This window comes from Balaenoptera acutorostrata, chromosome 16 (assembly GCF_949987535.1).
Source record: "Balaenoptera acutorostrata chromosome 16, mBalAcu1.1, whole genome shotgun sequence".
In the NCBI taxonomy this organism is placed as follows: Eukaryota; Metazoa; Chordata; class Mammalia; order Artiodactyla; family Balaenopteridae; genus Balaenoptera; species Balaenoptera acutorostrata.
In genome coordinates this window covers 80,547,071-80,574,340 of record NC_080079.1, presented here as the reverse complement: position 1 = coordinate 80,574,340, position 27,270 = coordinate 80,547,071, and the positions used below count along the sequence as shown (strand labels likewise).

The window sequence follows — 27,270 nt, the reverse complement described above, 5'->3', positions numbered from 1 at the left end:
ATTTATAATTGTTATATCTTCTTCTTGGATTGATCCCTTGATCATTATGTAGTGTCCTTCCTTAACTCTTGTAACAGTCTTTATTTTAAAGTCTATTTTATCTGAGTATTGCTACTCCAGCTTTCTTTCATTTGCATGGAATATCTTTTTCCATCTCTCCACTTTCATTCTGTATGTGTCCCTAGGTCTGAAGTGGATCTTTTGTAGACAGCATATATATGGGTCTTGTTTTTGTATCCATTCAGCCAGCCTGTGTCTTTTGGTTGGGACATTTAATCCAGTTACACTCAATGTTATTATTGATATGTATGTTCCTATTACCATTTTCTTAATTGTTTTTGGTTTGTTTTTGTGGGTCTTTTTCTTCTCTTGTGTTTCCTGCCTAGAGAAGTTTCTTTAGCACTTGTTGTAAAGCTGGTTTGGTGGTGCTGAATTCTCTTAGCTTTTGCTTGTCTGTAAAGCTTTTGATTTCCCTGTCAAATCTGAATGAGATCCTTGCTGGGTAGAGTAATCTTGGTTGTACGTTTTTCTCTTTCATCACTTTAAGTTTATCTTGCCACTCCCTTCTGACCTGCAGAGTTTCTGCTGAAAAATCAGCTGATAACCTTATGGGGATTCCTTTTTATGTTATTTTTTGTTTTTTCCTTGCTGCTTTTAATATTTTTTCTTTGAATTTAATATTTGTTAGTTTGATTAGTATGTGTCTTGGTGTGTTTCTCCTAGGGTTTATCCTGTATGGGACTCTCTGCACTTCCTGGACTTGAGTGACTATTTCCTTTCCCATGTTAGGGAAGTTTTCCACTATAATCTCTTCAAATATTTTCTCAGACCCTTTCTTTTTCTCTTCTTCTTCTGTGACCCCTATAATTCAAATGTTGGTGTGTATAGTGTTGTCCCAGAGGTCTCTGAGATTGTCTTCAATTCTCTTCATTCTTTTTTTTTATTCTGCTCCTCAGTAGTTATTTCCACCATTTTGTCTTCCAGCTCACTTGTTCGTTCTTCTGCCTCAGTTACTCTGTTATTGATTCCTTCTGGTGTATTTTTCATTTCATTTATTGTGTTGTTCATCTCTGTTTGTTGTTCTTTAGTTCTTCTAGATCTTTGTTAAACATTTTTTGTATTTTCTCAGTCTGTGCCTCCATTCTGTTTCCAAGATTCTGGATCATCTTTACTATCATTATTCTGAATTCTTTTTCAGGTAGTTTGCCCAGTTCCTCTTCATTTATTTGGTGTTGTAGGTTCTTACCTTGCTTCTTCATCTGTGACATATTTTTTTGCCATGCCTCTTTTTTTTTTTTGGTGTGTGGGATTGTGTTCCTGTCTTACTGGTTGATTGACCTGAGGCTTCCAACGGAGTTTGTAGGCTGCTGGGTAGAGCTGGTTCTTGGTGCTGAGATGAGGACCTCCAGGAGACCTCACTCCAATGAATATCCCCTGGAGTCTGAGGTTCTCTGTTAGTCCAGTGGTTTGGACTTGGAGCTCCCACTGCAGGAGCTTGGCCCGACCACCAGCTTGTGAACCAAGATCCTGCAAGCCTCATGGGGCAGCCAAAAAAAAAAAAAAAAGAACAGTAACAAAGAGTAAAAAATAAAATTAGACTGGGAGACTAACAGATATGTTAGAAAGAATATAAAAATAGGAATATAGACAAAACAACAACCAGAAGGTAAAACCACAATAGTAAAAAAGAGGAGAATAACAACAACAAAAAAAGGTGGAAAAGGCCTTGGCTGTGGAGGACCTGGCCTAATCAGGGGCAGGGTTTGGGCGGTGGGCGGGGCTTATGCTTAGGAGACACAGGGCTGGAAAAGGCCCTGGGGGGTGTGGGGGCATGGGGATTAGGCTCAGCGGAACAGAAGGGGCCCAGGCGTGCCTCTGGTCTCAGAGGATGGGGGACCCTGCCTGGGAGTCCAGCAGGCTTCCTGGGCCCGAGTGTGCAGGGCAGACCCCCTCCACTCCTTCAGTCCTGGAGGGCCCCGCCCACCTGCATCTCCTGTTCTCGTCCTGTCTTCCTTCTTATGCCTCCAAGGCAGAGTCAAGATGGCGGTGTGGGAAGACTCAGAGTTAGTGTCTCCCCACAACACCGGTGCCTGCCAGATGCTGGTGGGGGACCTCAACGCCCAAGGAGATGTGAGGAACCCCAAGTGAACCAGTAGGATGTGCGGGGACTGAGGGGTGTGGAGAAGTGGAGGCCAGACAGGACTGGCACCCCTGAGGGGTGGCTGAGAAGGGAGAGGGGTTCCCACGCCTGGAGGGACACTCTAGGGCTTGAATCAGGGGGGAGCACACCGAGTGTTTCCCCTGCCCAGTCGGCCAGGGAAGTCTGCCCTGCTCTCGGGCCGGGTCCTGTGCCCTCATAGGCCCGCTCCAGGCCACATTGGTCCTGGGGGCATAGGAAGGAGGCTGGGGGAGAACAAGAGAGGCAGGCAGGAGGGGCCCTCCAGGACCGGAGGAGCAGGAGAGGAGCAGCAGAGGGCATTTGCCCTGCCCACTCAGGCCCAGGAAGCCTGCTGGGCTCCCAGGCTGGGTCCCCTGCCCTCCAAGTCCCCCACCACAGGCTGCATTGGTCCAAGATGGCAGGATTTAGATTGGAGCAGTATTTGACAATTCTATGAAGCGTGGGCAATAAAATAATTTTACTAGCAATGTAGCTGGTGGAGTTGGGTATTCTATTTTGCTTTTGTTTGTTATTGGGTTGCATTAGTTAAGTATGACATAAAGATGTACTTTATTATGAGATAGAAAATTTAAAAATGATACAGCGGGACTTCCCCGGTGGTCCAGTAGGTAAGACTCTGCACTCCCAATGCAGGGGGCCCAGGTTCGATCCCTGGTTGGGGAACTAGATCCCACATGCCACAACTAAGAGTCCGCATGCTGCCACTAAGAAGTCTGTGTGCCACAACAAAGAAGTCCGCATGCCACAACTAAGACCTGGCTCAGCCAAAATAAATAAATATTTTTTAAAAAATGATACAGGGAAAACTGGCCACTGACATGGAAGAAAATACAGGAATACTGTGAGTAGGGATCAATTAATTTAATTTAGACAATGTTTATTTCATAATTTACTGCTACATTCCATCAGGAAATTTGCTTCGATGTTATGACAATCCAGCGGGTAAAACACATTTATTTGAAAAAAAATTCTAATGCTTAGTCTTGTAAAATATAAATATAATGCACATAATAAATATATTGGAAAAACCCCCACCTACCCACAGACTGCTATATGCATCATTTCTGGAACACATACCATACATAAAAGTATACCTTTACATTGGCTGTGATGTTTTCAGCTCTAAGAAAACTTAAATTTGTAAAGCACCACATAGTAACTCTCTTAGGCTCCATGAGGCATGTGGTCTTCTTCATAACACTCACCTCTGCTACTGTAATGTGAAGGCAGCCACAGGCAAAACAGGTACGAATGTTTTTTGCTTTTTTTGTTTTTGTATTAGTGTTGTAATAAAATTTGTATTTACAGACACTTAAGTTTGAATATCATATAATTTTCACATGTCACAAGATATTCTTTAGTTTTTCTACCATTCAGAAATGTAAAACCGTTCTTAGCTTGCAGGCAGTGGGCCAGATCTGAATCACTTGTGGAAAAATGTACAACCAAACCAAACCAAGGCACTACAGCAATAAAGTGAGGGATGAATGCTGGTAGCCAACCTTTTATTTATTTTGCAACATAATTCAAGAAATACAAATTATAATGATGACAGTATCTAACATATAGCTCTTCCTGTGTCTCAGACACTATTCTAAGTGCTTTAAAAATATTAACTCACACCTCAGAGCAATCCTAACATATTGTTATTATCACTTCTTTTTTATAGAAAAGGAAACTGAGGCACAGAGAGGTTAAGTGCATGCTTCATGCTGGAAACTGAGCCTGGGCAGTAGGAGTCCAGAGTCCACACTCTTAACCTCTATGTCATGTTGCTTCTACCAGGAAGAAAAAGGTAGTGAAGAACATTTAGGACTCTCATACAAAATACAAATTCAGACAGCTCTGCAATCTGCTAAAACACTAAGACAGACGTTTCTTTACATAGCATTATTTTTTTTATTGTGTAGGGTGTTTTCAGCTGTTTTTTAAAATGAACTTAGGTTTTTCCTATAAAAGCAGTGTATCCCTAATGTAAAATTTGGCTGACCATGAGAGAGTTGAAAAATTTACAAAAACATTTTTAGCTTCTTTCTGAAGGATTAGTTCAGTAAAATCCATATCCATTCAGAAATAGGAGGAAAAGACAGATTATAATTTTAAAAGAGTATTACACTTAAATACACATTCTATTAACAGGAGTCACTGCTGAGACTTAATGAGATATCGTCATATACTTAAAAGTTACTGAACTAAATAAGGCTACATATTTCCCTATGTACAGTTATGGATGGGTTCACATGCACATCAAACATCCACAATCTGTGTTCTGTAGCACACTGACATTCACACATAAGTCCTACATACTAAAGGACTCTTCACATGTGTTTAATGATGTCACCTGGTTATTCAATTTATTTGCGCTTTTTAAAAAGCTCCAGATATCTAGATATTTGCAGGTTTCTTTAAAAGAAAAACAACGGCCTTGTAATCAGATTTCTGCAACATGACTTCTAGTATATGTGTTACCCTTGGTACAGAGTCTCTTAGAATTTTTGTTAAAAAGCTTTCATATATTTAAAATACTTATAAAGGCTCTATACTTTATCACTGATCTGACATTCACCAAAACATCACTTCTTGATAAAGCCTTCCATATGTGTTTCAGTCTTTGTGATTATCCCCTTTTAGAGTGTTCTGAGTCCAAATGATATAAAAAGATTTCTGAATGGTCAGGATACTGATAGGAATTTCTCACTCATGTGAGCTTTTGGATGTCTAAATGATGGCTACCCTGACAGAAATTTCCTTACATTCACTTACAGGATTTCTCTCGTATGGTTTCTATGCTGTACAATAAAGTATGACTTCTGAAAGAGAGGTTTCCCTCATGTTTTACAATTTGTAGTGTTTCTACCATCTATGTTGTCTGATACTTAGTAAAAGTCTGATATATGGTAAAAATTTCTCCCTAAAAGATTTACAGACTTTCTCTCCATGATGAAAGACTGTGGCTGAAATTTTCCCATACTGATGATATTTCATAAGGTTTTTGTCGCATGTAAATTATCATCTGATTATTCTGAAGGATAAATTCAGACAGAAGAACTTCCCAATTTATACTCTTTATAAGCTTTTCCCTTTGTGTGTGTCTTCTGATGTGCAGTGAGTTTTGATTTCTGGAAAAAAGTTTCCTTACACTCCTGACATTCATAGGGTTTCTCTCCTGTGTGTTTTCTCTGATGTATGACAAAATGTGATTTCTGAGAGAAGGATTTCCCACATTCTTTACATTCATAGGGTTTCTCTCCTGTGTGAGTCCTTTGATGTAATCTGAGGACTGAATTCACAGAGAAAGATTTACCACATTCATTACATTCATAGGGCTTCTCCCCTGTGTGTTTTCTCTGATGTTTAGTGAGGTCTGATTTATAGTAAAAGTTTTTTCCACATTTATTACATTCAAAGGGTTTCTCCCCTGTGTGAGTTCGCTGATGTACTGTTAGGGCTGACTTCTGGTAGAAGCATTTCCCACATTCCCTACATTCATAGGGTTTCTCCCCCGTGTGAGTTCTCTGATGAGTTTTGAGGTGTGAATTTCTTGAGAAGAATTTCCCACATTCCTTACATTTATAGGGTTTCTCCCCTGTATGTGTTCTCTGATGTACTGTGAGGTGTGATTTCTGGGAAAAGGATTTCCTACATTCCTTACATTCATATGGTTTCTCCCCTGTGTGTGTTTTCTGATGTACCATGAGGTATGCCTTAACGTAGAAGAACTTCCCACATTCAGTACATTCATAGGGTTTCTCTCCTGTGTGTGTTTTCTGATGTTCCATGAGGTGTGGCTTCTGGTAGAAGGATTTCTCACACTGATTACATTCGTAGGGTTTCTCTCCTGCATGAGTTCTCAAATGTCTACTGAGAGATGACAGGTGGTAGAAAGTTTTCTTACATTCTTTACATTCATAGGTCTTCTCTCTGGTAGGAGTTTTCTGTTGTCTTGTGAGGTCTCCATTCCGAGAGACAGATTTCCCACATTCACTGGGTTTGTCCTTTGAATGAGCATGCTCATGTATTATGAGGACAGACTTCTGGCAGAAGGACTTTCCACATTCATTGCATTTATAGGCTTTCTCATTGGTATGAGTTTTCTGATGTTTTGTGAGTTCTCCATTCCTAGAGAGAAATTTCCAGATTCATTAACGTATAAGGCTTTTTTTTTTTTTTGGTCTGCTGTGTATATTTTCCAAGTAACTCTGAGAACCAATTTCTAGAGATTTTTCCAATATTCATTAGATCATAGGGCTTCTCCATTGTGAATATTCTATGTTGAAATACATTATGGTTTAACATTTGGTAGAAGGAATTTCACTTGCATTATAGGTCTCAACTGCCTGAACTCCACTTTGTGTAATAAAGCCTCCCTTATCGTGTAAGTAAGAAGAATCAAAAGACTGTTTCAAAGTTGTAAGCTCCTGATCTTGAATTATGAAAAAGGTCTCTATTATGAAACAGGGCTTTCCCATTTGGATTATGTTCTTTGGAATTTGCTCCAGTGTTAGTTTTTTCACATTTATTATTAACTAGTGCTCTCTCACTTCTAGTACCCCCATCAAGACCCTTTCTTACAAAGCTTCTAATCTCAAAATTGAATTCTTGAACTTGCCTTGAATTTTTAGCTTGGCTTTCCTGGTATCTTGCTCCTTGGTCATGAGTATTCCATAGGTCTTCTACAAAGGAATCCAAAATTTAATACCGTAAAAATCTTAACACATTATTATGGTCATAGGGTGGATTCTTAGGCTTCAGGCCAATATCCTCAAATGAAGGAACTCTCAAGTGCAAACTTCCTCTATCTCAGTGGTTTAGAAGAAACATAAATAACACTAAAAACTGCTATGGCAGAGGGGAAGGGACCTGGTTATAAACCCAAGTATCTTTGACAATACAAATATGATATTAAAAACCTGGAGAAGGTTAAGCCAAAAAAAACCAAAGAACAGGGAGCAGAGAACAAAAGATATTCAAAGTGCTGCTGAACAGGAATGTGAGACTCACAGAGAATGCTGTGAGTCCATAAAGGGCAATGTATAGTAAGTAGGGTGAAAATAAAAATTAGTAGACAACTGTGTTCACTGGAAATATCAGAGGAAAGATTAAATTGGATGAAGGAGCTAAAGTATAGGTCTTGTACCCACTCAAACCTAGTTTAACTGTGTTAGGATTCCTAGTAATTACTAGACTATAAACTTCCACTTTATTCCTCTTTACCCATATACAACAATCTAGATGTCAACACTAAAGTGACTTTCTCAGAACATCCATTTCCTCACGTTTAGAGGAAAATTCCTCTCTATCTAGTTGGCTTAATTTTTGCTGGTTCAGAAGACCCAGAAACACATACATCCAAAAGGAAAGATTAAAGAAAAGCAGAGTGCAAGCCATCCTTATAACAGAACGAATTCCCAGTTGTAGCACCAGAGATTTTCAATGCTGACCACCAAATACTGCATCTCCAAAACAGTTACCTATGACTCAACACTAGTCTTATTCTGCTTTCATATCTTAGCTCCCACATCTCTGCTTCAATTTGCTACATGATCTTTAAAGAGTAATTATTCAACATTGTTCTAGAATCTTTATGGACCTTCCTATTTATTCATCTTTAAATGCTTGAAAGAAAGTGAAAGATTATAAGCAGAGGCCTTGGGGTTAGAATTTCATGGCATTTATGGGGAAAACATAAAAAAAGTTATTTGATAAGGACATGTGCAAGGTTAACTTGGATACTCATGAAATAAGATCTTATGTATGAAAGACATTTAAGAGAGCAGATGAAATGAAAATTGGCATGTGTTTTGGGGCCACAAGGAAAAATAAGAAGCAGGGCTTCCCTGGTGGCCCAGTGGTTAAGAATCCGCCTGCCAATGCAGGGAACACGGGTTCGAGCCCTGGTCTGGGAAAATCCCACATGCCGCGGAGCAACTAAGCCTGTGCGCCACAACTACCGAGCCTGTGCTCTAGAGCCCGCGAGCCACAACTACTGAAGCCTGCACACCTAGAAGCCCGTGCTCCGCAACAAGAGAAGCCACCGCAATGAGAAGCCCGCTCACTGCAACCAAGAGTAGCCCCCGCTCGCCGCAATTAGAGAAAGCCCGCGTACAGCAATGAAGACCCAACGCAGCCAAAAATAAATACATAAATAAATAATAATAAGATGCAGTAGGCAACAAAGCGCCAGACTAGTTCTTGACTGAAAATTAGGTGTATTTTGTATCAACTCCAAAATAATACAACTGATGAAAGGCATAATGATTTGTAACCTGATTTCAGAGTTTAAAGAGAGAATAGGAAATTAAAATGGGTGCTGATAAAACTAAGGCATTTTGTTGTTAATGAAAGGAGGAAAATGGCATTTGAAAAAATTTATAAGACGGATTTTAAGATTATAGTTGCATACTTTAATGGCAAGGAGTAACTGGGAATTCTAGAAAAAAGACAAAATGAAAGTTTAAGTCAGAGTTAGTATATAGGGAAGAGAAGTAAATCTATTTAAAAAATGTCAAGCAGGGGGCTTCCCTGGTGGCGCAGTGGTTGAGAGTCTGCCTGCCGGTGCAGGGGACACGGGTTCGAGCCCTGGTCTGGGAAGATCCCACATGCCGTGGAGCAACCAGGCCCGTAAGCCACAACTGCTGAGCCTGTGCGTCTGGAGCCTGTGCTCCGCAACAAGAGAGGCCGCAATAGTGAGAGGCCCGCGCACCGCAATGAAGAGTGGCCCCCACTTGCCGCAACTGGAGAAAGCCCTCGCACAGAAACAAAGAACCAACACAGCCATAAATTAATTAATTAATTAATTAATTTAAAAAATAAAACAACTACAGAGAATTATTGCTTTAAAAAAAACGTCAAGCAAAAGAGGGAATTTAGATGGAGAACGAAAACTGGAGTTGTGATTTATGTTGCTTACATATACAGATCAGGTATCCTCAATTATTTCCAAAAGTATAGGACATTTTAAAAAGAGATTCCTGAAAAAAAAAAATTTCAAAAGTCAAAGGCACCAACCTCCTCACAGGTTATAATTTCTAACTTACCAGGGTAGTTCCGACGTGGAAATTCTACTTCTAATATCCATGGCTCTTTTCCTTGCTTCAACTTGAAGACTGCATTTGGCTTATTCACACAATAACCTATTAATAGAAAGATAAAGAAAATAATACAAATTGCTTGGAATACAGCAACTCTGAAGGATAAGGAAGTGCAGTTTAGGAGCAGAACAAGGAATGTCCCACATAAGCTTGGCAAATTTAGGTTGTATCAGTGGAGTGCATGGGGACACAAATAATTTTCTGGTACCCAAAATGGATTCATCACTTTGACCCCTAAAACAAAGCTAATATTCAACCCTATAGGGGACTTAACAAATTCCAGTAACTGAGAAAGGAAATGCAAACTACTGGGAGTTACAGATAGGGAAGATTTCCTCACCCACTGAGATGAGGTGACGATAGTTCTCCTGCATCACTTCCCTATACAGGGTCCTCTGAGCAGCATCCAGCAACTGCCACTCCTCCTGGGTGAATTCCACAGTAACATCCTTGAATGTTACTGGTCCCTGAAACAACATATTTCAGTTAAAACTGAAGTGATCAAAATACAGTACCATCAAAAAGACATGTGAACTGTTAATGTGCTAACTATAGTATTTATTCTGGAGAGTTAGATACACTGCCACCCTCCTTTATACATATATAAAATATTTGTTCAATATATATTTACTCAGATATCACTCCATGCCTGGAACTCTGCCAGAGATACAGAGATGAATGAAAGCAATTATTCTTGTCATCAGGGAGCTTACATGCTGACAGGGAGGCAAAGATTAAATTCTTAAATGCAATATGCATAGCAGGTGCTATGACAGAAGTATGTACAAGATAAAAGATGGTCACAAAGGATGGCCAAGATGGTGGAGAAGGAAGACTCTGAGCTCACCTCCTCCCACACGTACACTGAAATTACAACTATTCACAGAGCAACGATCTCGGAAAATTATCTGAAGAGTAGCAGAAAAGATTCCCCACAACTAAAGATACAAAGAAGGAACCACAATGACATGGGTAGGAGGGGCAAAGACACAGTATAGTCAAGACCCACACGCCCGAGTAGGTGACCCACAGATGGGAGGATAATCAAAATTGTAGAGGTTCTCCCCAAGGAGTAAGGGGTCCGAGCCCCACATTGGGCTCCCCTGCCTGGGGAGTCCTGCACCAGGAAGACGAACCCCCAGAACGTCTGGCTTTGAAGGCCAGTGCGGCTTGAGAGCCAGAGGGCTGTAGAAAACAGAGACTCCACTCTTAAAGGGCGCATGCAAAAATCCGACACGTTCCAAGTCACAGTGCAGAGGGAGTAATTTGAAAGGAGCCTACCTCAGACCCACTTGCTGATCTTGGAGAGCCTCCTGGAGAGGCAGGAGGCAACTGGAACTCCCCCTGGAGACACAGACACTGGCAGCAGCCATTTGGGGAGCTTGTTCTACCATGAGGATACTGGTGCTAATAGGAACCATTCTGGAGTCCTCCCTCTAGCCTATTAGTGCTGGAGGCTTACATGCCCACCAATGGGCCATCACCAATCCCAGGACACTTCAGGCCATGCAGCCAGCCACATTGGGTCCCAGTCGAGGCACCCCACAGGCCGTGCAGCTAGCCAGGCAGGGACCCAGCCCCTCCCAACAGTGGGCCAAGAGCCACTGCATGAGGCAGGGCCTGGCTTCCAACAGGGCTGAGGGTCAGCCCTGCCTACCAGTGTGCCCACAATAGTCGGCCCCACAACAAGGAAGGATTCATGTAGCCCACAAATAGGGAACCCGTAGAGCTTATAGCTCTGGTGATCAGAGGGGAGTATACTGCTGGGCCTCAGAGGACATCTCCTACATAAGATTACTTCTCTAAGATTGGGAAATGTAACCAACCTACCAAATGCATGGAAATAAAAACAGAGGATTAGGCAAAATGAGGAGACAGATGAATATGTTCCAAACAAAAGAACAAGACAAAACCTCAGAAAAAGAATTAAATGAAGTGGAGATAAGCATTCTACTCGATAAAGAGTTAAAATATCTTTTATGAATATAAAGATGAAAACCTTTAACAAATTACTAGTAAATCAAATCCAACAAAATAAAAAAAATAGATTATAATCTACACCATGACCTTGTGTGATTTACCCCAGGAATGCAAGAGTGGTTCAACATACAAAAGTCAATCAATTACAGTAATAGAGCAAAGGGGAAAAAGTAGAAGATCATTTTAATTGACGCACAAAAAGTGTTTGACAAACTTCAACACTCTTTCATGATAAAAACACTCAGTAAACTAGAAATAGAAGGAAATTCCTCAAAATGATAACATTTTTAATCCACCTCTACCCCAGGTAATAGCATACTCAGTAGTGAAAGACTGAAAACTTTCTCCCTATGACCAGGAACAAGACAAGGATGCCTGCTTCTGCCACTTCTAATCAACACTGTACTGGAAGTTCTAGCCACAGCAGTTAGACAAGAAAAAGATATAAAGGCACCCAAATTGGAAAGGAAAAAAAAATAAAACTCTCTCTATTTGCAGATGACATTCATCTACATATAGAATATCCCAAAGAATCCACAAAAACAAAAACTAATAGAGCTCATAAACAAAGTCGGCATGTTGCAGAATTATAAGATCAACCCACAAAAATCGGTTGTGTTTCTATATACCAGTAATGAAAATCCAAAAGAGAAATTAAGACAATTCCATTTAATGTAGCATCAAAAAGAATAAAACACCTAGGGATAAATTTACTCAAGGAGGTGTAAGACTTATACACTGAAAACTGCAAAACATTGCTTGAAGTATTAAAGAAGACCTAAATAAAAGAAATGACATTCTGTGTTCATAGACTATAAGATTTAATATAGTTCAAGTGACAGTATTACTCAAAGGAATCTACAAGTTCAGTGCAATCCCTAATAAAATCCCAATGACTTCTGCACAGAAATGGAAAAGCCAATCCGCAAATTCATATGGAACTGCAAGAAGTCCCTAACAGTCAAAACAAAATTGGGAAAGAAACAAAGTTGGAGGACTAACACTTATTTCAAATCTTACTATAAAGCTACAGTATCAAAACAGTGTGATTGGCATAAAGACAGACATATTGTCCAATGGGATAGAAATGAGAGTCTAGAAATAAAGCCATACATCTATGGCCACCTGATTTTCAACAAGGAAGACAAGACCATTCAATGGAGAAAGAATAGTTTCTTCAACAAATGGCACTGCGACAACCAAATGTCCACATGCATAAGAATGAAACCTGACGTCTACCTCACCCCATATAAAAAAAATTAACTCAAAATAGATCATTGACCTAAATATTAAGAGCTAAAACTATAAAACTCAGAAGAAAACATAGGAATAAATTTCCTTACCTTGAATTTGGCAATGGATTCTAGATGTGACACCAAAAGTACAGGCAGTAAAAGAAAAATAAACTGACTTTATCAAAATTTAAAACTTTTATGGGGACTTCCCTGGCGGTCCAGCGGTTAAGACTCCACGCTTCCAATGCAAGGGGCGCAGGTTTGATCCCTGGTCAGGGACCTAAGATCCCACATGCCATGTGGCGTGGCAGCCAAGGAAACATATATATATATATATATACATACACACATACATACATATACATATATATATATATATATATATATATATATATATATATATATATATAAAACTTGTATGCATCATAGGATATTACCAAAATAGGAAAAAGACAACTCACAGAATGGAATATAATATTTGCAAATTGCATATCTGATAAAGGTGTATTATCCAGAATATATATAATATACTTACAATTCAATAACAAAAAAGATAACCCAGCCAGAAAATGGGCAAAGAAATTGAACAGACATTTCTCTAAGTTATACAAATGAGCACATGAAAAGATGCTCGACATCATTAGTCCTTAGGGGAAATTCAAATCAAAACCACAATTATACCACTTCATATTCACTATGATGGGTGTTTTTTTAAAAAAAAAAAACAAAACCAGAAAATAACAGGTGATGGGGAGGTTGTGGAGAAACTGTAACCCTTATATATTGCTTGTGGGAATGTAAAACGGTACAGCTGCTGTGGAAAAGTTTGGCAGTTGCTCAGAAAGTTAAACATACAAATACGATACAACCCAGCATACTTGTACACAAAAGTTCATAGTGGCACTATTCACAACAGCCAAAAAGTGAAAACCACCTAAATGTCCATCAGTGGATGAACAGATAAACAACTGTGGTATAAACATACAATGGAGTATTATTTTGCCATAAAAATGAAGTATTGATACATGGTATAGGGTGAATGAACTTGGAAAACATTATGCTAAGTGAAAGAAGCCAAATAGAAAATGTACATATTATATGATTCCACTTATATGAAATATCCAGAATAAGTAAATGCACAGAGACAGAAAGTAGATTGGTAATTGCCAGAGGCTAAAGGGAGAGGGACTAGGTAATGACTGCTTAATGGGAATGGGGTTTTCTTTGGGGATGGCAAAAATGTTTTGGAACTATATGTTGTAGTGATCCCACAACATTGTGAATGTGCTACATGTCACCTAACTGTACACTTTAAAATGGTCAATATTATATTATGTGAATTTCACTTCATTTAAACCAACAAAACCTTCTAACAAAGAAATCATCAGGTCTCAGTGGTGAATTCCACCAAACATTTAAGGCAGAAACAATAACAATTATATGCAATCTCTTCCATAAAACAAACAGGAGAGAACCATTCTCAACTCATTTTTGAAGCCCACATTACCCTGATACCCAAACCTAACAAAAGCATTATCAGAAAACTACAGTGGTGGCTTGCACCTGTTTGTACCAGATCAAGAGTGCTGATTGTCAAATTTTGGGCAATTGGTTAACATCATTTTGTAGCTTGAAATTAGCCACGGCAGGGATATTTATACCATAGAAATTGGTAAACAGTACAAACCAGATTTCTCTCCCAGTACCCAAAATCTGGTTAAACATTTACCACCATAGTGACTACCAACCAATATCTTTCATGGTTATAAGTACAAAAATCCTCAACAAAATATCAGCAAATCCACTACCTGATTTCAAGACTTATTGTAAAGCTATATTAATTGTGTTACTAGCAAAAGGATAAACACACAGATCATTGGAACAAAAACAGTGTACAGTAATAGAACCACATGTATAATTTTGATAAAGGTTCAAAAGAAATTCAGTGGATTAAGGATAGTCTTTTCAAAAAAATAGTGTTGGAACAAATGGATTATTAAGCAAACTCCAGACTTCCACCAGTCTTTTCTTTAATGTCCCTTTATCTATTCCAGATCTAATTCAGGATACTATATTGCATTTAGTTGTCATGTCTCTTCTGGTTTGTGACAGTCTTACCTGTTTTATATGACCTTGACAATTCTGATGAATACTAAACAGATACTTTTTAGAATGCCCTTTAATTTGGATTTGTCTGGTGTTTTCCCTCTTGATTAGACTGAGATTTTAGGTTTTGTGGGAGAATAACAAAGAATGCTTCTTATCACAGTATATCAGGGGGTACGTGATATCACGGGTGATGTTAACCTGGATCACTTTTTAAGGTAGTGTTTGCCACTTTTCTCCACTGTAGTTATGTTTCTTTTTCATAGTCTATTCTTTGAAAGCAAATCACTAAGTCTAGCTCATAATCGAGAAAAGAGGGAATAAGCCCCACCTCTAAGAGCGGGCAGATTCTAGATATATTACTTGGAATCCTTCAAAGGGCTCTCTTTTCCCCATTTATTTATTTATTCAATCATTTACTTATATCAGTATGGTCTCAAATATTTAATGCTTTGGGTTAGAATCCAATACCATGTTATTTATTTTGTTGCTCAAATTGTTCCAGCTTTGCCATGAGAAGCTCTTTCGGGTTGGTGCCCATGTCCATTTGACGTGTCCCCATCACTCTGTTTTTGAGCACTTCCTTAATTTCTGATAGTACAAAATGCTCTGGACTTATTTTGTATTACCCTTGCCTCAGCCCGAGAATCAATCAATCAATTTCTCCATGGAATTCTGGTTCCTTTTACTGTAGAATGATATTTAGAAACCAAGATCTGTGTGCTGGGTTTGCTCATGGATACTGAGGTGTCACTGCTTATAGGCCCTCTCAGCAGACAGTTAGTAAATGTATGTTTGCATATTAACTCATGTTTATACACATATCTTTAATTATTTCTGTATCTATCGTATACGTGCTAAGTTAATATGTATTAAGATAACATATATACATTTGCTTTTCAATAAATGGCACTGGAAATAATGGGCATCTATATATAAAAATGAGCCTTATATGAGCCAATAACTTATACTTTATACAAAAATCAACTCAAAACCAATTATAGACCTAAATATAAAATGTTAAACTCCAAAATTTTTTAGAAGAAAAGTCTTTGTGACTTCGAGATAAGCAAAGACTTTTTAGACATGATACCAAAAGAAACTAAAAAGAAAAATTTGGAGTTCATCACATTTTTGTGCAAGACACTGTTAGGTGAATGAAAAGAGTAGCCACAGATAGTGAGGAAAATACTTGAAAATCACAAATCTAACAAAGCATTGTACTTGTATCCAGAACATATAAAGAACTCTCAACATTCATTAAGAAAACAACCCAATTTAAAAATGAACAGAAGATTTGAAGAGACACTCACAAAAGAAGATGTATGGATAACAAACAAGCACATCAAAAGATTTTCAGTATCATTAGTCATTAGAAAAATGAAAATTAAAACCATAATGGGATAGCAATACACACCTATCAAAATGACTTAAAGAAAAAAAAAACTGAAATACCAAGGGCTGACAAGAATGGGAAGCAAGGGACTTCCCTGTTGGCACAGTGGTTAAGAATCTGCCTGCCAATGCAGGGGACACAGGTTTGAGCCCTGGTCCGGGAAGATCCCACATGCCGCGGAGCACCTAAGCCCGTGCACCACAACTACTGAGCACGTGTGCCACAACTACTAAAGACCGTGCGCCTAGAGCCCGTGCTCTGCAACAAGAGAAGCCAAGGCAATGAGAAGCCTACGCACCACAAGGAAGAGTAGCCCCCGCTTGCCGCAACTAGGGAAAGCCCGCATGCAGCAACAAAGACCCAATGCAACCAAAAATAAAGAAATAAAGAAGAAAAAAAAAAGAATGGGAAGCAAGTGGAACTGATACATTGTGGTAAGAATACAAGCTACTCAGGAAAACAGTTTGGCAGTTTCTTATAAAATTAATTATAACAGTACCATATGACACGGTAAGCACATGCCTAGGTATTTACCCAAGAGAAATTAAAATCTGTGTACACACAGACATCTGAATGCAAATGTTTGTAACAGCTCTTTTCATAATTGCCCAAAAAACCCAGAAACAACACAAATATTTTTCAGCTGGTGTGTGGGGTATACACATACAACTGAATACTATTTAGCAGTAAAAAAAGAACTACTGATATATGCAACAGCATGATCGAATCTCAAATGCATCATGCTAAGTGAAAGTAGGCAGTCTCAAAAAACTACATACTATGTGATTCAATTTACATGACATTCAGGAAAAGGCAAAACTATACAGATGAAGAATAAATTGGTGATTGCTAGGAATCAGTGATGGGGAGACTACATAGAGGGAACCAAGGAAATTCTGAGGTGATTAAACTGTTCTGTATCTTGATTGTGGTGATGATTACATGTCTTTATGCATGTGTCAAAAGTCATTGAAATGTACATCCAAAAAAAGTGAATTTTGCTGTAAGTTAGAAAGTAAATAAAAATAAAAACAAAGCACAAAACAAAACCACTTCACACCCATTACTACTCTCAAAAAAAGAAGACCCAAAAAACAAAGAAAATCAGAAAGTATCAAATACTGGCAAGGATGTGGAGAAACTGGAGCCCTTGTGCATTGCTGGTAGGAATGTTAAATGGTCCAGCCACTATGGAATATAGTATGGCAGTTCCTCAAAAAAAATCAAACATAGAATTACCATATGATGCAGCAATTCCACTCCTAGTTATGTATCCAAAAGAATTCAAAGCAGGGACACAAACAGATATTTGTACACCAATGTTCATAATAACATTATTCACAATAGCTACAAGGTATAAGCAACCCAGGTGTCCATCAACAAATGTAAACAAAATTATGTACATTACATAAGCAAAATGTAATATATACAAACAATGGAATATTACTCAGCCTCTAAAAGGAAGGAAATTCTGTGACATGCTACAACATGGATGAACCTTGAAGACACTGTTCTGAGTGAAATAAGCCAGGACAAATACTATGTGATTCTACTTATATAAGGCACCTAGAATAGTCAAATTCATAGAGACAGAAAGTAGAATGGTGAAGAGTTCTGGAGATGGATGGTGGTGATGGTTGCACAACAATGTGAATGTACTTAGTGCCACAGAGCTATACATTTAAAATTGGTTATGATGGTAAATTTTGTTATGTGTATTTTACTACAATTAAAAATAAATAAGTCAACTATACTTTAACTTTAAAAAAGAAAAATAAATAAAAGAAAAAACAAAACCCCCAAAACACACTAAAAATAGCTATACAAAAGCATCAAATATTAACTTAAGCACTAGAATTTGAGAGGTAAAGATCCAAGAAAAAAGTGAAATTAATTATGATGAGTCTTATACCTCTGGTTAGCATTTTCAGGGCACTTTCAAATTTCATAGGCAGGGCAAAAATGTAGAGCAGAAAGCAGCTCAGAGCCACCATCTCTAAAATAAGCATAAAGAAACAAATTCTGAATAGAAACAAATTCTGAGAAACAAAGGAGAAGTTGATCTTAACCTTAACAATGAGAACAAGCCCCTAACCTAGTGTTTTCTAAAATCAGAGATCTGAGAATCCAAAGGTGAACAAAGGATAAAATTCAGAAGAGACAAATATTTAAAAAGACAACAGAAAACCACAACTTATTTCATTCTTGGGGGCAAGTAGGGAAGAGAGGAAACTGGTTCAACTTCTAACAAACTTTTACTGTTTGCTTATGGTCTTGTGTGATGTATTAGCATCCCTAAGAACCCTGGTCCCAAAGCAAGTCAACACCAACTTGCCTTTTGATACTACCTGGTGACTGAGTGGGAGTTTCATATTCAAGAGGTCCCCAAACATAAGATTAGTATCTGTAGAACTTTTTTACTTCCAACCAAATGTCTCAAAGTGGTCAGTTTATTTTAAGTTGGGGAAGCAGTTTCTGGAACCAAAGGAAAGCTCCATAATTTATATGGATGCTCTGAAATACAAACACTCACCATTTTCCCCCCACAGGCCTTTACTGAGTGCATGGCCACAACCCTCCAAAGGCTGGGAGCAGAGCACCAGGGCAGGAAGAGATGTCTCAGTGCTTAAAGCTCTACAGGGCAGCAACTCCTCAGTCACCCAAAAGAAAAGCTGGTAGCTAAGCTAAAAGCACATCAGTGGAGCTTTGGTGGTGTTCACAACCCAAGCCCTGCTGAAGGGAAAGCCTTGATACTGCCCTCGATCATGTGAAGCTGGTGGTGAACAGTACCTCACTAAAGCCCAGGGCCATCTCAGCTACATATTTGAGTTAGCGAGCAGACAGAGGAAGGGACGTGTCTTTTTCTGGAGGTATTATTTACTTCAATCCCTACTGTACTTTTATACATAATGTCTAGCACATAATAAAGAAATAGGAGACATGCAAAGAAGTAGAAAAGTTTGATTCATACTGAAGAAAGGAGCCTATTGAAACAGACCTACAGATTAACCTAGATGTTGGGATTAGCAGATAAGGATTTTAAAGTAATTACACTAAAACTAAATAAATAAAACTAAATGACCTAGTGAAAAAAATTGAGAATATGAATGAAATGATGGGGAATCTTAACAGAGAAAGAAAAACAAAAGAAAAAACAGGAATTTTTAGAATTGAATGATACAACATCAGAAGTGGATTCTACAGGCTTATGAATGAAGAGAATTGACAGAGCAAAAGAAGGATGCCATGAACTTGAAAACAGTCAGCTCAGTAGAAATATCCAAATTAAAGGACACACACACACAAAAAAACCCCAAACTAAACAGAGCATCTGAACATTTAGGACAATATGTACATATTTCAACACTGTTGAAATTGGGATTTTAGAAAGAAAAAGAGAATGATGCAAAGAAACTATCTGAAGAGTGAGTTCCAAGAATTTTTAAAAATGATAAAAGACAACAAACTACTGGGCATATACCCTGAGAAAACCATAATTCAAAAAGAGTCATGTACCAAAATGTTCATTGCAGCTCCATTTACAATAGCCAGGACATGGAAGCAACCTAAGTGTCCATCAACAGATGAATGGATAAAGAAGATGTGGCACATATATACAATGGAATATTACTCAGCCATAAAAAGGAATGAAACTGAGTTATCTGTAGTGAGATGGATGGACCTAGAGACTGTCATACACAGTGAAGTAAGTCAGAAAGAGAAAAACAAATACCGTATGCTAACACATATATATGGAATCTAAAAAAAAAGAAAAAGAAAAAGAAAAAAAATGGTCAGAAGAACCTAGGAGCAGGACAGGAATAAAGATGCAGACCAACTAGAGAATGTACTTGAGGATACGGGGAGGGGGAAGGGTAAGCTGGGACAAAGTGAGAGAGTGGCATGGACATATATACACTACCAAACGTAAAATAGATAGCTAGTGGGAAGTAGCCGCATAGCACAGGGAGATCAGCTCGGTGCTTTGTGACCACCTAGAGGGGTGGGATAGGGAGAGTGGGAGGGAGGGAGAAACAAGAGGGAAGAGATATGGAGATATATGTTTATGTATAGCTGATTCACTTTGTTATACAACAGAAACTAACACACCATTGTAAAGCAATTATACTCCAATAAAGATGTTAAAAAAAAAAAAGTCAACAACCCACAAATCTTTGTCATCCTTCAAAAGGGATAAATGCAAAACAAATCATGCCTGTGTGCATCATGGTCTAACTATTGAAAACTAAAGATAAAATGAAAATCTTAAGCACAGAGGAAAAGAACACATTATATTCAGGTGGATAACAATAAGATGAAGACTAGCTTCTCATCAGAAACAACAGAAGCCAGAAGACAAAGACATCCTAAAAATGCACATACAAAGAAAACTCTCGACAAAGTTCTATATCCAGCAAAATATCCTTCAAAAACCAAGGTGAAATAAAGACATTTTCAGAAAGACCAGCCAAGTAAATTTGTCACCATCAGTGCTGAAATAATAAATGAAATAATAAAATGAGTTGCTTAGGCTGAAGGGAAAAGATATCAGAGAGAACCCCAGACCTGTAGGAAGGAATAAAGAGCTCCCAAAGCAGATATGTACATAAACACAAAAGAGTTCTATTTACACACACACACACACACACACACACACACACACACACACGTTTCTTTAAAAGATGAATACTGTTTAAAGCAAAAATAACAAGTATTTGGGGTTAAAAATATATGTATAAGTGAGATATAAGACAAGGACCACAGGGTGAGGAGGGTGTAAAGAGAATTATACTGATAAAAGTTTATTACACTGTTCATGAATACAGTATTTGAAGACACCATTATTTTAATGGTGCATGTTGTAATCTCCAGATTCAGCAATAAGCAAAATAACACACAAAAATAAAGCTTCAAAGTCAACAAAGGAGATACAATGTAATACACAAAATACTCAAATACTCAACCCAAGGGAAGTACAGTAAATCTAATTAGGATAAAAAGAAATATAAACATACTAGGATAAAAGATATCTTAAAAAGCAGCTAGCCCAAAACAGACAAACTTATTTCAAAGGTGTGACAAGTTAACAGGTGAATTTTCAATAGTACCAGTAGTAGAAGACAGTGAATGCTTTTCAGTGTTTTAAAAGGTAAGAACTGTCAACCAATATTTCTATACACAGTGAAAAAGCTCTTCGTGGATATTTCATATAAAGAAAACTGAGAAATTTCCACCAGCAGACCCTCACTAAAACAACAAGCAAGCAGAATAAAAACAATAACTATAAAGGATGTTTTCAAACAGCAGAAATTGATGGCAGCAGAACTTGAGAGATGCAAGAAGGAATAAAAAAGACTTTCTAATCTGGCCAAAATGCCTAAAAAAATCCAATTATCTGCACAAAATAAATTTTTCCAAGAGTAGGTAGTGATGACTGTACTTAAAACTACTTCAAAAAACAAAAAGGCTCACTAGTTATTTCTTTTGTTCCAGACTGACCATTCAGCAGTTAATTACAGAGCATAAGGTAAGAAAAACATCATGTGCCACACCTGAATGAATGCTGGATAAGGAAATTTTCATATATAAGATATAAATGTGTTCAAGACTGACCAAAGCAGAACCGTAGAATAGGTTAAATTTTTCTACAGTCTCTTTCTTTCCACCATCAGGGCTAAAGGCTATGATCTCTAATTAATAATAGATAATGTCCACACTGAAAATTTATGGTATAGTAATAATAACAACACTTCAAAAGTTGGCTGTGAGGATTATGTAAGATAAACTACGTCAAGGGCTTACCAAAGGGCTGGGCATTTAATTAATTGCTAAATATGCTGTTTTGTTTTTAAAAATTAAGTTTAAAAAGCAAAGAAATGGTTACCACAGAATTCAGGATTCCTTTTCTCTGGGTAATGGTGGGATGAGATTAAGGAAGGGCATACAGGGCCTTCAAAAGTACTAGTAATTTTAATTGCTTAAGCCAGATATGGGATACAGTGGTGTTAACTTAATCAGTATTCCCTAAATTATACATATACATTATGTACATTACTTGCATAAAGTATGATTTTTTAAAATATTTAATGAACCAATAAAATCAAAATTCATGTCTTCTACAGCCTACAAAGTTATATATATTCTACTCCCTTCTACCTCTTAGATCTTACCTCTTACTGTTCTCCCCAAAGTTCGCTTCTCTCTAGTTTCAGTATCCTAAATACTGCTTCTGGAACATGCCTCAGGGTGTATGCATTTGCTATTCCTTCTATGTAGTATGCTCTTCCTCCAGATTTCTACCTGGCTCTCTCTCATTTAATTCAAGATATTCCTCAAATATTACCTTTTAGAGTGGCATTCCCTAACCAACTTATTCCCTGTTCCTCACTTCTAACACTCTGTCCTCTTAAACTGCTTGAGTTTGCCTCTGAGCAGATACATCAGAAATATGACTCAAATGTTGACACATTTTATTATTTAATATTAAAAAATCACATTTGTTAATATCCTTACCAATCTCATCAGAAAAGTCTTTAAGTGTCAGCATTTGTCAACTTCACAAGTTTTCCAACATTCTAATTTTCACTTGAAAGCTCAACTTTTAATATTAGCAACAAATACTAACAGTTATTTTCCTTGAAATGACAGGCTCACATCACTCATTGTTGAGAAAATGTTTGAATACCGTGTGAATACCGTTGTTTGTCTGCCAGTTGCTCTTTCACATAAAAATGATATTCCATGAAAAAAAGTGGCTAGGTGAGCTCACAAATCAATCACACAAGTGCTTTTCCTCAAGACAACCATCCATCATACTTCACCATGCCGCAAAACTACTTTAGGTGAACTTCCCATTTCATCCCACTGAATATTAAAAAGATGTGTACTCAAGGGTCAAGATTTAATAACATTAGTAACTTTTACTGTTTCATCAAGGATATCCTTAAGTAAAGGTGGCAGTTTTTTTACTACTGCAGAGGAATACAATGTCATTGGTGTCATCATCCTGATGTATGCCAGACAGGCAGCAATCTATTGCTTTTACACCATCTTTGCTAATGTCATCAGTGTAAAAGGCAATTTGCATCTTGGTATTATGTTTTGACCTCACAAACCCTCTGAAAGGGTCTTGGGGCTCCCAGGCCACCCATTGGAACTGCTGTTGTATTCAAACAGTATTTTCCCTGAAGGTGATTTTTAACGATTTCCTCTTTTCTAATTTAATATATGGGCTCTCTTTCATAAAATTCACTGAAAACACGCACACACAGAGTGAAATAAAGTTAAGAGGTAAATAAATGACTCACCCGGAACTTGTTCATTTTCTGCTGCTATTGGAAAGTATAGAAACTATGAAGTCAGAACAGGGAAAGTTGGAAGACAGAAGTCATAAGAGACCTTATCTTGCAGTCAGGAATCACCTGTGAGAAATTTACATACAACATTTTAGTAAAAGATAAACCTCCGGGAAAATCTCTTTGAGCCATGAGAAGGAATAGGAAGGACCATGATAAAGGAGTACCCACCTGTCCACTGGTGACTCTCATATAATCTTGATGAATCTGGGACATTTTTGAATCTAAACATTTCTTTCCTATTGGCTGTTTTGAAAATTATATGTCCATTACTAAATAACACAGGAGAATGTAAAACTTAAATGTCCAATAATAGCACATTAGTTAAGCAAGGTATATAATATATATCCAAAGTATGGAACCCTATGCTGACATTACAAATGATGTTGAAGAGAAACATCTATTGATATGGAAAATCTTTTAAGTTACATGTCATAACAATTTTTCCTACTGATATTATAAACCCCACAAGGTTAGAAAGTCTTCAGAGCTCTCGAAAATAAGATGTTTCATCTCTATAAATTTCAGTTTCTCCAAAATCACTTCTCCAAAAACCCTATTTTGACTAAAATATGGTACAGTGACAGGGAGGCTTCAGTTCTATGCTATGCTCTGCTATTAACAAACCTAGTGACTATCTTAGTTTCTATGCTATTATCTTTATTTTTTTTAACATCTTTACTGGAGTATAATTGCTTTACAATGCTGTGTTAGTTTCTGTTGTACAACAAAGTGAATCAGCTATACATATACATATATCTCCATATCTCTTCCCTCTTCCATCTCCCTCCCACCCTCCCTATCCCACCCCTGTAGGTGGTCAAAAAACACTGAGCTGATCTCCCTGTGCTATGTGGCTGCTTCCCACTTATGCTATTATCTTTAACATGAGAAGGAATTAGGTAATTTTAAACAATCATGTACTATTCTGATTCTATAAGTCTTCATTCAGTACCACAAATCCAACAGAACCCCAGAATTCACTGTCCCCTCCCACCCTGGGCTGGGGCCTAGGGTAAAATGTAATTAGGCCTTGATGAATTCTGACATGGCCATCTAAACTGTTGACGCTAACACAAATATAACTTCTAAAATAACAATTTGGCACCATAATCCCACAATAGGCACTTCACATGGGCAGCAAAAGGTAACTAGATGCCAAAATGCCGAGGTCCTTCTCACATGCAGAAGAAACCACTTCCAGCTGCCCTGGTGCTTACACGATGCCTACTTATTAAAGCCTAGATACACCATCCAATCAGAGGCATTATGATATCACCTTCGTAATATGGAGCATGGATGAAATCGCAGTTTTCATCTTTAAAAAAGTCTGTCCCATTTCCCCTCTGGCCTGGATAGGATTCTCAGCTTCTCCAGTAAAACTTAAAATTCAGGGTTTCAACTATGGTTTAAATTCACACGTGTTAACAGTCGTCTGGGTATAGAGACAGGTTAGAGAACGCACAAAGGGCCTTAATTAACCTTTTACACAGGAGTTCTAAGGAAGCCTCAAGAATTATTTTTTTTTTTTTAGTGAAATCATATATTTATTAACTCCTTGGTTCTGTGTAGTCTCCACATATTTGTACCTTTTAATTTTTCTCTCATGTAAGAGAATTCATTAAGAGAAGCAGGCAGGTGATGGCAAATCAACTTTTTAATGAAGTTCTAATCCTGCTAATTCCACTTTCATTTTGTTTGGATCATGGCGAGTAAGTACTTTAGGTCCCAGAATGGCAATAATTAGAGCTCCATTTGGAGCTGTGATCAAGATGGCTAGAAAAGCTATTGTCATCACATCCTTCGAATATGGTTCCAAACGGGGTGCACTGATTCTTGCTCTTTCTCGAGCCAGAGGACCTAATACAGCCTACATTTAGAGGAGAAAAAGATGAAGCCTCAAGAATTTTTGAAAACAGAATACTACATTGTACGATTAGGTCCACTACACTCTACTCTGGTGGTGCTCAGGGACAATCACTGGATTAAATACAACCCAAGGCTGTGGATTTTAGGGTGGGAAACAGCATGAAATACAGAGTAAAACAAATCCCTGCTAATGATGGCTAAGCCAGTTTCTCTCTCTGAACCTTCGGTACTTGTATTTATTAAAATGGAGGTGGTAAATACGGATTCAAAGGATGGTTATGATGATTAAGATTATTAAATGAGCCAATAATGAAAAGAACAGCATACCTTTTAATGAGAAAAGCAGCTCACCTTTATTTAATCCTTATCGTACTTTATATGCACTACCCTATTCAATACAAGAAACGACCCTAAAGGCTATTATAGTTTTACAGATGAGTATCCGAGTCGTACCCAGATTAACCTGCCCATTTACCGGCGGGCGCTGGCCTTGAGCCCGGGCCCCTCGGGCTTTACAACCCACGTCTCCAGCAGCCAGCGCCGCCCACGCGCCAGCGCCGACGTGACGGGTTTGGCATCCACGTCACAAACGGCTGTTCTCGCGCGCGTCCGTCCCGCTAAGCTCGGCGTCCCAGGCCTCCTCCAGCCGCCCCTTTCATGCAGGTGGAGAAACACGGCTTCTGGGGAGGAACCGCACTGCGGACAGCCAGCCTCCCCGCCAGGCCCCCTGCCTGGCCTCCTCCCCAGTCCTCCTCGGAGGCCAGTCCGGCGCTCAGAGCGGGGGCGGCAGCGGCGGCTGCCAGGGTCTCCGACTCGGCGCGGCCGCGGAGACCGGCTTCCCCCCGCCCCCGGCCTAGCGCCCGCACCGAGGCCTCCGACACACCTGCAGGGGCTCGGCCTCAGCTCCCGGCCCGCGCAGGTTCCAGGCCCCGCCCTCCGCGGCGCCGAGCGGACTGGAGGCGCCTGAGTCCTCTCCCCGCCGGGGAGCGAGACGGGGAATGGCGGCTGCTGAGGGGAGGTGGAATTGCTCATGCGCGGAGCACTCCCGCGCCCCACGCAGGCACTGCGCGTCCCGGGAGCCTCCCGGCGCTTCCACTTCGGATGACGTCACGAGGGTCGGCTTCTTCCCGTGGTCCGAGTGTTTTCTGCTGGTCCGGTCCTTTCCTTACTCGCAGCGGTACCGGATTAGAACTGGCCACCCGCTTGAAAGCAGGAAGCTACCTTGAGGTAGTGCGATGAATATCGATAGTAACCGAAAGATAGTACTCGGAACTAAGTACAATAGTACATTCAAAGAATAACACCCTGTAACAGCTGACTTTATTTTAGGAGTATTAGCTTTCAGAATTATGGAAATGATACATGAAACGTGATGAAAACATGAATAAGCTAAAACAGAAGACGAGTCGCACACATCCCACTTTACAAAAGGAAAAAACCTCGCTTAATGTTAGGTGCACACTCTTCTGAGATTTTTACTCAAATTTTACGCTAACGGTATAATATATTTTGACTATCACTTCACTAAGGACTATATACTGAATGTATGCTGATTTTCTGATCTAACTTTATGACATCAGTTTACTCTGGGCCAACAATAGAAATGTTTCCTCTCAAACTAATTACAAAAATCCTAACTTTTTATAATAAAATTAACTTAAACATGTGGAATCCATATAGGGAAAATATATATACATATCTGAATAATGTGTGCACATGTATGCATATCTGTATACACACACCCACACACACACCAATATCCTGGGTGGGAGGTGTTGGGGAAATGATTAAAAATAGTCTCTTGCCAACCCAGAAAATCCTCTCCACAAATGGAGAAAGAAAAAAGTATTATTATTAATTATTATTAATTATTTTATTAATGAACTAAGCATTAAACTATACTGCAATGCGCATTCCAGGCAATCTGCTAATGAGCTTGCAGACAGAAATATCACACTTTTATGTAGCCAGGCAGATACAACCCTTTCTATGTACTAAGATAAGAGAACTTGACAACACCATTTACTACACATTGTTCATCCTAAATTCACACGGTAAT

General features: G+C 38.7%; 1 protein-coding gene and 1 non-coding gene across 3 annotated transcripts; one reads left to right on the top strand and one right to left on the bottom strand.

Annotated features, from left to right (window-relative positions):
• Positions 1-2,769: 2,769 nt before the first annotated feature.
• TRNAG-CCC (transfer RNA glycine (anticodon CCC)) lies at positions 2,770-2,842 on the top strand. The gene has a single exon. It is a non-coding gene; the product is annotated as a tRNA-Gly (tRNA).
• Positions 2,843-3,667: 825 nt separating this feature from the next.
• On the bottom strand, positions 3,668-26,249 carry ZNF25 (zinc finger protein 25). Of its 2 annotated transcripts, XM_057531295.1 has the most exons (7): positions 26,095-26,248; positions 23,514-23,588; positions 23,295-23,408; positions 9,611-9,737; positions 9,217-9,312; positions 6,789-6,852; positions 3,668-6,298 (listed from the first exon to the last, which is right to left on the bottom strand). In XM_057531295.1, the coding sequence occupies exons 3-7, from the start codon at positions 23,307-23,309 to the stop codon at positions 5,215-5,217; spliced, it is 1,386 nt and encodes a 461-aa protein (XP_057387278.1). In that variant the 5' UTR covers positions 23,310-23,408; positions 23,514-23,588; positions 26,095-26,248; the 3' UTR covers positions 3,668-5,214. The 2 variants fall into 2 exon arrangements, with proteins under 2 accessions (XP_057387278.1, XP_007170868.1); XM_007170806.2 differs by lacking the exon at positions 23,514-23,588 and having other exon boundaries at positions 26,095-26,249.
• Between the last annotated feature and the right edge of the window lie 1,021 nt (positions 26,250-27,270).

What these genes read in the sequence shown, in the direction of transcription:
- ZNF25 (XM_007170806.2), bottom strand. An exon ending in TCGTCACCTCATCTCAGTGG is followed by an intron (nt 9,313 to 9,610) that starts GTGAGGAAATCT and finishes TTCTATTAATAG; the next exon opens with GTTATTGTGTGAATAAGCCA. An exon ending in AGCCAAGCTAAAAATTCAAG is followed by an intron (nt 6,299 to 6,788) that starts GCAAGTTCAAGA and finishes ATTTCTCTCTAG; the next exon opens with GAATGGAGAACTCACAAAAC.